At 27.8% G+C, this 12,139-nt stretch overlaps 1 protein-coding gene across 6 annotated transcripts in view; it reads left to right on the top strand.

Annotated features, from left to right (window-relative positions):
• Positions 1 to 1,932: 1,932 nt before the first annotated feature.
• LOC111639263 (ral GTPase-activating protein subunit alpha-1-like) overlaps positions 1,933 to 12,139 on the top strand; it is a 38,715-nt gene continuing 28,508 nt past the window's right edge. For 3 of the 6 annotated variants that reach the window (XM_023385094.1, XM_023385089.1, XM_023385090.1), the window contains exons 1-13: positions 1,933 to 2,009; positions 3,699 to 3,878; positions 4,315 to 4,388; positions 4,706 to 4,814; positions 6,400 to 6,522; positions 7,404 to 7,674; positions 7,754 to 7,897; positions 8,140 to 8,211; positions 8,357 to 8,500; positions 8,569 to 8,721; positions 8,882 to 8,905; positions 11,613 to 11,803; positions 11,877 to 11,975. In XM_023385094.1, coding sequence (XP_023240862.1) covers positions 1,953 to 2,009; positions 3,699 to 3,878; positions 4,315 to 4,388; positions 4,706 to 4,814; positions 6,400 to 6,522; positions 7,404 to 7,674; positions 7,754 to 7,897; positions 8,140 to 8,211; positions 8,357 to 8,500; positions 8,569 to 8,721; positions 8,882 to 8,905; positions 11,613 to 11,803; positions 11,877 to 11,975 — 1,641 coding nt within the window. In that variant the 5' untranslated portion in view covers positions 1,933 to 1,952. The remainder of the gene's footprint in view (positions 2,010 to 3,698; positions 3,879 to 4,314; positions 4,389 to 4,705; positions 4,815 to 6,399; positions 6,523 to 7,403; positions 7,675 to 7,753; positions 7,898 to 8,139; positions 8,212 to 8,356; positions 8,501 to 8,568; positions 8,722 to 8,881; positions 8,906 to 11,612; positions 11,804 to 11,876; positions 11,976 to 12,139) is intronic. The other 3 variants (XM_023385095.1, XM_023385093.1, XM_023385091.1) reach the window with 2 other exon arrangements.

Raw genomic sequence — 12,139 nt, 5'->3', positions numbered from 1 at the left:
AANTAAGATATTATATTTTCAATTGGTGTCTACTTGACTGATGAAATTGTGCCATTCTGTACCACCCAAGTATTGCGATAAACATAACAATGATAGGCTGAAATAACCAAACTGCTTATATGATTTTCATTTTAATATTTGATTTATGTAACTACAAAGGTTATCTTAAGTAAAGGTTTATCACTCCCAGTGACCAATCTAACAAATTATAAAAATTCTTTAAACTGTGTATAGTAGAAGAATAAAAAGTTTTTTTAAAAGGTGTTATAAACCCGTACTTAAGATTACTTTTTTAGTTATATAAATCAAATAATCTAATAATCTTAATGTTTGTACTTATATTTTTTGCCCAGGTAACACTGAGCTTACCTGCTAGCTTATTCATATTTAACTTGATTGCACACTTACATAAAATGATATTCTAATAAATCATACTATATTTTTGCAGAATGACCAGGAAATCAGATATGGTAAAAACTGGCATGCTGGTTTAAGTGAGATTATACATCCCTCAAAAGAAGGGATGGCCAACACGTAGACCGTGGTCGACCGCAAATGTTTTGAAAGTAGCCTGCGAAGCTAAAGTTGAACAATTTGCTTTCACTTAAATTAATGTTTAAAAATGTTAATTCAATAATTTATTCTTACAATAATAGACTGTCTGTGCAACATACCCATACTGTTTGTATTTATCCTGATGAAAAATGCAAATGAATGTTAATGCATGTAGATATAAAATCCTAAAATTGTTTGCCCATATTCATAGTTGCCCGCAGACTATATTTTACCAAAAAAGTAGCCCCTAAGGGATAAAAGTTTGGCCACACCTGCTCTAGAGATGCATTAAAAAACAAACAACTTTTTATTTTATAACTATGAAACTGTCAGCATTACATCAAAAACTATATTATATGTTTAATTTCTTCATTTTGTCTTCTTTCAAATGATGTAAAATACTCCTGAATTCTGAAAGTTCTTTTTTGTTTTTATGGTAATTCCATTCAAAAATGCAAAAATAAACATATTAAATTTAACAAACTCACTGTAAATTATCTCAACTTACATGGACTAACATGGGCTTTGTGTGAAATTTGAGAGGGTGTTATTTTTAAGGTTGGGGTGGGATGGTCAGTGTAGCTACACTATTACTACTATTAATGTCAATAGGTTGCTAATTGTTTTATTGTCTTGTAAACAAAAACTTTCTTCCTGATGTTGTCAATCAAATTACAATGATATACCATGTATTATTGTACTGGAAAAAATGATTTTTTTAAAATGTTTGTTAACAACTAGTTTTGTTATATCTGATTAATTTTATATTTTAGTGGTAGTTTAACTGGCATGCTGGTCTCTCCTGTTTATAAGTGGCATGCTGGTCAATCTGCAGAAATACAGTAAATTCCAAATCCATTGTGTCATCTATTGTTGCATGTTTATCCTCTCTCACTTTAAACGAGTATTGTAATAGACATTACTTCTGTCTTTGTGCAAATCTTACTAATGTATGCATACATGCACGCACTTCAACCTGCAGATTTTATTGTGTATTAATGGTGCTTTTAACATAGATAACATATATTTCAGACATTTTAAACATGCATATAGCAGTGTATATAAATCTGGCCCTTAGTTATAAGTGAAAAATGTTAATACAAAGTGATAATTTTTTCAAGACAATTTCTATTTATGTATTTTATTTTATGACAGTTTGTTTCATGACGATTCTCTGTAATGATGCTTTCTTTCTTCATATATGAACAAGATATTGTAAACTTTAATCTGATGAACAAATATTTGTCTTTTTTTCTGTAGGATTTAAAAGTGGAACCAACATTGATTTTTAAATCTCAAGAAAATGATCCTGAGAATTAATCAGAGAAAATCATATTTTATCTTATAAATCAATAATGAAATTGTATCGTTAATAGGTTCCAGAACTACCCATATTTATGCATGAACCCGATACTGATGAATATATCGAAGAGAAAGAGCTGAGAAATGTGGAAGTAATCTATTTTCATACATTCTTTATCTTAACAACAAGCAAGATGTATGGCGGCTCCTTGTTATATTGCTCATTTAGATATATATATATATATATATTGCTTTATTTTTTTGTTTACCAAATATAAAAGCACTTTAGTCAGTAACTGGATAGCTACATTGGTTATATTGCACATCTGATACGTCATTCATTTTGGTTTGTGTAACTAAATGAGCAATATAATGAGGAACCACTGTATAATTCTTATGTCTGATAATTGCAAACATATTACATATTGAAATTTTTATTTTAACGTTCCTCTGGTGACAATTATATTTAAAACTTCATACATGTGGTTATCGTGTGTTCAAAATCTTCAAATGTAGACAGTTTATTGAAATTATCACTGGTCATAATAATGTGCCGATTTTAATTGTATGATCAAGCATTACATTTCTAGATATTTTAATTGAATGTAGTGCAAGTAAGAATGATTAGTGGATGGCAAAAAGGGCTGGCAAGCCACTCACTAATGATTCTTACTTGCATATGGGGATGCAAGTTAGTCAGGCTTCTATTATAGGAAAGTGTATTGTAGCTATAGTAATATGTGCATTATTTCCCATTAAAAATTTGATTCCTTACTATGAATATAGATTCAATATTTTTATCTTTATATAATTTAAGTACAATGTATTGCCAGAGTTATGTAGAATCTGTCAAATAATTAAAAAATTTTAAACTATAAATGGTATTTTCAGAGAGATTTTTATGCCATTAGTGTATAAATTTCTAATATTTTATTATTCAATACTTTCAATAGGTTCCTGTTGTAATGAAAAGTGATTCATGCAAGTACTTAAAACAAAGTTAAACCAATTTTCAATGTATTTATGCTTAATAGAAATATTCTGATACATCAGATTCTATTAAGGAATGCTTTAGATCTAAGTGTAGATTCAGATTACTTTCATTTCAATAATATCTTTTAAATTATAACAAAAAAAAAATGTGCATATTGGAATATAAGAGAAAATGAATGAGATGTCAAAGTTGTGGAGGATAAATAGGAAAATAGGTTTGCATTAAAAGTATAGGAAATTTTGACTTATCGAGACTGTATTGTTTTATGGAAAACTGTATATACTGTACCAAGGGCCTGTAGACAGTGAGTTAATGCAGTTTTCTTGGTGAGGCATTTTATCGTATATTGAAAATTTTAATTGACATTACTTATCTTTGCACTCTTTTATTATATGTTTGTCCCTAAGCAGTTAGTATATCTTTTAATAATGTTTACTATAGTAAAGATGGCTGAAGCAGTTAAGGCAAAGCAGTTAAATTTAATCCCAGATCTCCCAGACTACCTGTTCTTGGAGATCTGGGATTGAATTTGGGTATATAAACCATCCAGGAATTTTTTCATGTATCAGGCTTGCTCCCTTACCATCTGGGTGTGCCATGGTGGGCCTGGCCAAATTCACTATAACTATTTGAAGAACTGGCTGTTTTAGTACCCACACGATGGAAGAGTTTTTAAAAAAAAATTAAAAGTTTAAATTATTTTTTATTAGTTTATTTATTATAAAAATATGAACTTTTGTTTTTTTATATTGACATTTATAATAATTCTAATTGTTGTTGTGCATTAATTAAATTAAAAAGATTATAAAGATTGTAATGTGTATAATCGTTTAATTATATTTCTTAGGATGAAAGTGAAATGACGTCCATTTCATTTGCAAGATTAAGAAAAGATTCTTACATTAAAGCAATTTTAAGTGATCTTCGTGCTGGTTTACAGAATACACTTCAAGTTTTTATCATTAATGCTGCAAATGTGTTTTTGTTAGAGATATCACCGGAAAAAGATTTACTTTTAGATGAACAGGTACTTATTACAAATAATTTTTATTAATGTAGTTATAAATTAGTTGTCAATTTTAATATGTTTTTGTTTCTTTTCAAATATATAGACTAGTTTTTTGTACATATTTAATTGAAAGGCTAAGTCTAACAGTGGTCTAACCTCCCTTTATTTAAAGTTGAGATATTTTACTTTAAAGCAAAATATCTCAACTTTCTGTCAGTACTTAATCGGAACCCTAGGAATCTTTTGTTCTGTTTAGTAACAGTTTATTTTATACATGAAAGTATGGCACCGTTAACTCAGTTTTAATATCCAGGGTTAGACCATTTAATTGTTAACTAATATTAATTGAGATTGGGAAAATATAACATTTAGAAGTTATTTTTAATAATTAAATAACTATTGAATTAAAATAAAGCAGTCTATTCTCATTAACAAATGTAAGTTTTTATTTTAGGTTGATATGTGTAAAAGAGTTTTGAATATCTATCGCTTTATGGTAATGAATGTTCAAATGGAGAAAAAGACATGGTAAGTTTTTTGAATGTCAATATTTGTTAATGCTATGATAACTTTTTTATTAAAAAAATGAAAAATAATTATAGTAATGACATATTTTAATTTATTGATAACTATTGTTTTGGTATTATATTTATTTGTTATTTTCCTCATATTCAGCCAAATTTGTGTTTTGTGTAGTATCTAAAATTGTTGATCTGTTGTTAAATGGCATGAAATAATTTCTATCAAGTGAAATTTTTACAAGTTATTTTATTTTCTATAAAAATACATGTAAAAATTTTGTTTAAGAACATGATTTATTGTTAATATCCTTTTTCTTCTTACAGGGAACAATTACTATTAGTTTTGTTGCAGATAACTTCTCTCGTTTTGAAAGAAAGACCTCCTATTAGAAAAGACAGTTTGGGTGGAAGACTGGCTCCAGCACTTTTTCAAGTATGTAATAAACATGAACCATATTACTTTCAACATGTATATAAACACACGCAGAGTGTTTACTTTAACATTTATTTAGGAACACGAGATTTTTCCAGCATTGCACAGTTATACGTGATACTTGTACAGTTGTGACACTGTAATCATTTCATAATAGTGCTTTTGAGTATAAGACATTGTCATATTATTTTATTGATTAGCAGATTGCATGAGGATGGCTCTTTTATAAGGACATTGGCGTTATGTGTTGCCACATTATCAAGATTACATTTTTAATTGTCATGTTCTTACATTTGGAATATATATGCATATATTTCTGTGGAAATACTGTGTAGTTTAATATATCCCTTTTTGAACGATTACTATAATTTATTTTATTGTAAGCATTGCACTGGAACTAATGCATGATATTCATATATTTATGCAACCCTGGAAACTTCTCTTTTATATCTGGATAAATGTTAAAGTGAACACCTTGTATATATGTATACGTATACAAACACATGGTTTGTATATGTATGTATGTAGAGTATGTATACAATGTTTATTTATTTATTATTATATAAATTTCTCTAATATGTGATTTAGAATTTATGAAGTATTAAGTTGTTGCAAATAAATGGCCAATTTTTATTTATGACTTTAAACATTTATTTAATTTAAAACTAACATATTCAATCAGAATATGTTAGTTTTCATAGTGAAGTGAATAATCTCCACCAATGTTTATTCACTTCTCCTAATGCAATAGAAATCACGAGATCAAGATTCCAAAAATCATTAAAGTCACTTTTTATTGCATTCTCATCTTTGAAGACTTTCCCTACCAAAAACTACCCAAATGCTAAAAAATTAATTTGTTGTCAAAAGGGTTTAGAGAATAAGGTGGACAAGGAAGAATTTCATTTGAATACTTTCATTTTTGTGACAAATAATTAAAGAACTGCAGACCCCAAACAATGCTCTTTGCCTCTCTCACCGAGTTTGTGTGTTATCTATTTGCTGAGCTTGACTTTCACTAATGCATCTGGATGTCAAGAAATGGTTGAATAATATACATTTAACCTTTCTGCAATTTCCTGAACAGTTGGGTGAAGTTCTGATTCAACAGTGTTCTTCAAAATGTTGATGATAGATATACATATCTTTGAGGCAAATTTTCGATATTTGTATTCCTGGAATAAAATTTTTTGAGCCAATGCTGGGTGATATGCTTACAGAACATTCACCATAAGCTTTATTAGCATTTCAGATTGCCTTGGCTGCATTTTGTTCTATCTTATACTTGTACAAAGAAAATTATTCTATTTTATTTTGTTTCCATGCCATTAGAAAAACTACTATTAAACATGTGGAACTCATAATATAAATGAGATGATATTGGTAAATTCACATATGATATATGTATGATTCCAATTGCACACCTATGGTGCTGTTCATGTGGAAACAAGTTGAACTACAAGGATGGGAAGTTTAAATTTTAAGAAACAGCCATTTCATTTGCATTTAAATTTATATTCAAACTTACTTCAATTTAGACATGTGGTAAATTTTTTCAATATAGTGACAAATTTTTATTTTACAGACATTGATTGTTACTTGGATAAAAGCTAATCTTAATGTTATCATTTCGTCGGATCTTTGGGATCAGTTTCTATCTGTTTTGTCGTCATTAACACAGTGGGAAGAATTAATTAAAGAGTGGGCAGTAAGTTGATATTGAATTAATTATATTAATCAAATAATTTATGTATTTTTTTTTGGATTATTGATGAATATAAAATTCTGTACTATGTACTTTACATAACAGTTTGACTAAATTANAGGTCTCAAATACACATTACTACTATTCAACTCCCTTCAATCAAAATTTAAATCAGATATAATCAGTATAACTGAAATGTGGATAACATCTGACCTGTTTTATAAATCAAATTTTTTCAATGAATTTATACCAGAAACCCTATTGGCAAGCAAGTCACTGGGTCTAGGACATCCAAGTGGTGGTCTATGTATTTTAATTAAAAAGGATCCCGGTAAAATAATCCAAGTTAAAAAATCTGATAACTTCATACTACTATTAATCTCTACTAATAATACTCATACTTGGAAATATAAACAACAAATTAATCACAGTGATGAATACCTACATTCCCCCCAAATGCTTAGCAAAATTACACGAAACTTTTAAAATAATAGAATCATGGCAACATATCACTCCATATATCCTATTAACCTATTCTATGTTGAAATTTTTATTTTTAGCCTGTGACACCATGTTGAATTTTTGTGGATGTTAAACCTAAAATTTTTTTTTTAAATAATAATCGTATTTACTGTATCGTAAAAAATTATTTTTTTATGTTTCACAAACAAAATAAATATATTGAATAATATAGAAACAAAAAAATTATATTTTAAAAGTTCGTTTTAATATAAAAATTGTGACACATAGCGACATCTAGTATCAAAAATGCTCCGATGTAAACACGAAAATATTCAGGATCGCCCACATAGGTCAATGAGGTAAACACAAATATTTTTGGGACAACGTAGGACAGGTTAATGATTAAATACTTTTAATTTCAGAAAACCATGGAAACTCTAACTCGTGTGCTAGCTAGACATGTGTATAACCTTGATTTAAATGATCTTCCTCTGCAAAGATTAAGCGAACAAAAGCAAAAGAAGAGAAGAGGAATTAAAAATGTACCAACTTCAGCAAGTGGGAAGAGATCTACTTTCAATAAATTGGAATCAAGTAAAGCTTCGAATAACGTTGTCACTAAAAAAGAAGAAAAGCTGACTACTCCATTACCTTCTACTGCACTTGATGATGCTTCCAGCTCCGATATTCAGGGTAAATTCTTTTTAATAAATGTTCATTATACTGAATTTATGACAATTGTTATTATTCAAAATTGAATAAAATCATGAAGTTTTATTTTTAGAAAATTTTAGTTCATCTGGAGTAACAAGAACAAGATCTGGAAGTGGAGACATCAGAAAATGTAGTACTTCACCTTCTGATCGAACAACAATTTCTAGGAGTGCAAGTGATAGTCATTTAGCATATAGAAAAAGTGTGTTATATAATCCTTATATTTTTTAAAATTTAGTTAATGTAATTGTGTACATTGTGTTATAATTAAATTACGAAAAGTTTCTAATCTAGTATTATGATGAAGGATAAAAATTATTACTTAAGTGGACTGAAAACCATTTATGTCATTAAAAATTTGTTAAATTTCACAAAAATAGTATCTAAAAATATTTTAAAAAATTAGTTAAATTAAAAGAAGGGTTATTATTTTTTTTCTTATAGAAAAACGTCATTATTCATCTCATGATTCTTCATCAGCTTCACAAAATCAACTTCGTACATATTTTGTTCCATGTAAGTGGATTTTCTGTTTTTAATCATTAGATTCATGTATGCATTTTGTATAAATGATTATTTTTATATAAAAAATAATAAGAATTATCTTCGTTAATGTTAAATTATAAGAATTTAATTTTAAATTGAAATTTCTGTATAATAGCAATAACAGGAATTCCAGCTGGTATGGAAGATGAAGTTTTTAGAATACTTGCTTCGGCAGAAGATTATATTCAAGAACATTGCTCACCAAAGGGTATTTACCATTGTACAAAAAGCAAGTCGCTTGATTATTTATCGCAGAGAGGTAAATAAAATTTGCTATTAAATATTTTATATGCAGTTAAACATGTAACAAAACAAATTGTTTTATAGCCGAATCACCATGTCTGTCCGAATCATCAGAATTTAGAAGTAGATCTCCATCTCCGACTCCGTCCAGCGGATTAGAAAATACAAGCATTAAAGATTCCCCAATGCAAATTGAAGTGATGGTTAACAGTTCAGAGAATTCCTGTAATACTTCTGGTAATGCTGCAAAATGATATACTACATTTTTAATTTAAAATTTGAAAATTACAAATTTCCTAAATTTCTAATGTGTGTTTGTGACTTTAATTTTAATTAATATTGTAATTCATTGTCACATTGTAGATAGGATTAGAATAAAATAATATGTTTTCATTAGGTCTATCTGAAAAGAGGAAGAAAGGTAGGTTAACATACTTTTAGGTTTAATATTTTGTGACATTTTTCAAATTCAAAAACATTTAAAATAATTATATACCATATTTACTTGCATATAAGACGAGGTGGGACTTTAAAGATCAAAATACAGAAAATTAGATTTATTAACACAATTCTAATTTTATTTTGTTTAATCACAAGTAAAATATCATATGAATGTAAATTCACATATTGTCTTGCAAAAATTACTGGCATTTTAAACTTTAAGGAAAAATCTGGTAAAATTGACAACTTTATTTGTTAATGTGAAGCTGGACAATCTGGAACCTTCTTTTGCCAATTCTTAACAGTCAAATCCACTCTCCATTGATCAGGCTCATGAGTTTCTCCAAATAATCATCTGTTTTCATGTGGGAATGGATAAAACTTATATTGTGCTCTTATGTGATTTTGAAATTTCAATCTGGAATTCAATTCAAAAGCTTTGCTTTTCCTATTGCTATTCATCTTTACTCCTGACAGTATACAAGAACGATTCAAATGACTCAGATAAAATACTTATGTTTTTAAACACCAGAGGGTGGGCATCCGGTAAAAAATGTGAATACACGGTTCACAAAAATTATTTGCAAAAAATGCAAAGAATCTTTTGCTTGCGCATATAGGACAATCTAGGAATTTGAAGCTGTGATAAATGAATAAAAACTTCGCCTTATATGCGAGTAAATATTATACCATATTATATGTGTATATATGCGAGTAAATATTATACCATATTTACTCGCATATAAGACGAAGTTTTTATTTTTATCATTTATAAAAATTTACGCAAAATGAATATGTAACACTAAATTAATTTCATTCTCTGTAGTGAGTATACTACAACTATTAAGTTACTGTATTTGCTGATGTATATGATGCACCAGTGTATAAGACACTTTATTTTCCAAAGGCATTTTTGAAAAAAATATTATATATATTATATAGTGTCCAAAGAGTAGCAGGAGAAAATGTAGTTTGTCATAAACATTTTTTGAAAGTGTTATCAATATTTCAAATAATCTAAATTTTCAAATGGGTCTGTTTAATTTGTTGAGATAGTGCAGATAGTTTTTATGTACATTTGATATATTATAAAAGGTGCATGAGATCTCAACTTGAATGAATGGAATAATAATTTTTCTTGTTTTCATGTATTTTAGTAAATCTTTTCTGGTATTTAGTTTTTATATTGGTTAATGTTGAGAAACTGAGCTCATACAAATACGATGTTGAAAACTGTAACAAAATTTTCAATGCTCTTGTGGAGAGAGATGAATATTTGACCTGGACAAACATCTAGAATTCCTCAAGAGTTATTTCAGAGATTTTCCATTTTAAAGTACTATTGACAAAATAACGAATTGTTCTTCTTGTATAATTCACAATTTGGTGTACTAACTGCAAATTTTGTATCCAGTTGTGATTTTCTAAACTTTAGGTAAGGAAGTAACTTGTAAGCCTTTTTTCTAATAATATTAAATGTTCTATTATAATGGTATTATTCCTATTTAATATGCCGTTTCCTGATATATTAAATTTTTCAAAATATGACATAGTAGTTGAAAATATCTTATTCTGCCATACATTTGGTAAGTTCTCTGTGGCATAGAAATTAATTCCTACTTTGTTTTCACTAATGAAATGAATGAATCCAAGTATATTAACTTTACTGCTAATGTCAATGGACTAGTCAATTTGTAAAGCAAAATGTTTGGAAAGTTAACTGTTTTCACAATATAATTTGACACACTTTTTTATTATATTGTTTGAATAAAGAATTTTCATAATTTTTTATTTTGCTTCATTGCCAAATATAATTCTTACTATTTCACAACATACAGGTAAAATAAGAGATCCTGTGCTAGAACTGTACATGGTTTTAACTTTATAGTAATTAATTCAGTTACTTTATATAATTTGAGTTGATTGCCTTATTGAAAATTTTAACAGTTTTTTAAAATATTTTACTTGTTTAGCTTGCATGTCCAACAATCTTTTGAAATAATCTTTAGTTTTGAAGCAAAATTGGAATTGCAGTAAGATGAAGTTTCAACTTAGCAAGAACTGTTGCATTACTGGACAGTTTTTCTCCACATACAAGACATTGTGGAATGCGACATTCTTCCTCATTGGTTCATGTAAAATTGAAACTTAAATATTAATAAAATAAGAAAAATTAATAGACAATATTTGCAGAAGTATAATTTTGTCTTCTGTATGAGACGTATTTGCTGCGATTTCATTGTACTGCTTCCACTTATACTTGCTCTATTTATATTTTGCCTAGAATCATATTCTCGTTTACTAATAAGTTTATCCATTGTGTGCTTTTATGGTTTTAATTTTTTTTCTAAAATAATTTTAACTAAAAAATGAACATTATAATTATTAAAGTTAACTATTAATAAAAAAAATGTATTACCTTATGTTATATGTAAGAGATTGAGTTAGAGATGTTAGCTATAATATTTATACACAACACAAACTAAATACACATGAAAAATGGACTCTGTCAAACAAAACATAATGAATGAATAAATGAAAATGAATGTAAATTTTATATTTTAATGTTTTAAATTAATAAATAAATCGATAATTGTTAGAAAAATTTGTATAATTTGTAAATGTGTTGATTTGTAACTACATCAGAAATAATTGTCAAAATTTTAAAACAGTAAAATCTATTTTAGAGGTTGGAAACATTTTGGAACCGAAGAGCGTGATGGCCGGAGGAACGGGACGCGGTTGGTTACCAGACGTTGCCGTCGTACTGTGGAGGCGCATGCTCGGTGCCTTAGGAGATATAAATAAAATTATTGATCCTGTTATCCATGCTCAAGTTATGGAATATCTTGTTGAATTATCTGATTTGTTAATAAAGGTATATAATTAATTTCAGACAGTTTTTAGTTTATTTTTCTAATTTAAATAGCAAAATGTTTATATTATTTTAGATAAGAAATAATCTCGGAGTGACTGTTGATAATCAGAGTAGCCCTCCGCCGTCTGAATTTGTTCCTCCTCTACATATTATTACATCCTGGTTGTTTCAGGTAAAGTAAGATCTGTTACTTTTATTATATTAGGTGATTGATTGTACTCGTTTACAATTATGATTAAATTTTTTTTATTTAAATTAGCAAATCTACATAAATAAATCTTAATGCAAATGTATTCCAGATGCTATTTCTTTTTTATTTAACTGAAAATATTTCAT

Source organism: Centruroides sculpturatus, unplaced genomic scaffold, assembly GCF_000671375.1.
Source record: "Centruroides sculpturatus isolate CEXI.00-Female unplaced genomic scaffold, Cexi_2.0 scaffold1324, whole genome shotgun sequence".
NCBI classification, from domain to species: domain Eukaryota; kingdom Metazoa; phylum Arthropoda; class Arachnida; order Scorpiones; family Buthidae; genus Centruroides; species Centruroides sculpturatus.
Note: the sequence above shows the minus strand (reverse complement) of the source record. Positions and strands in the feature narration are given on the sequence as shown.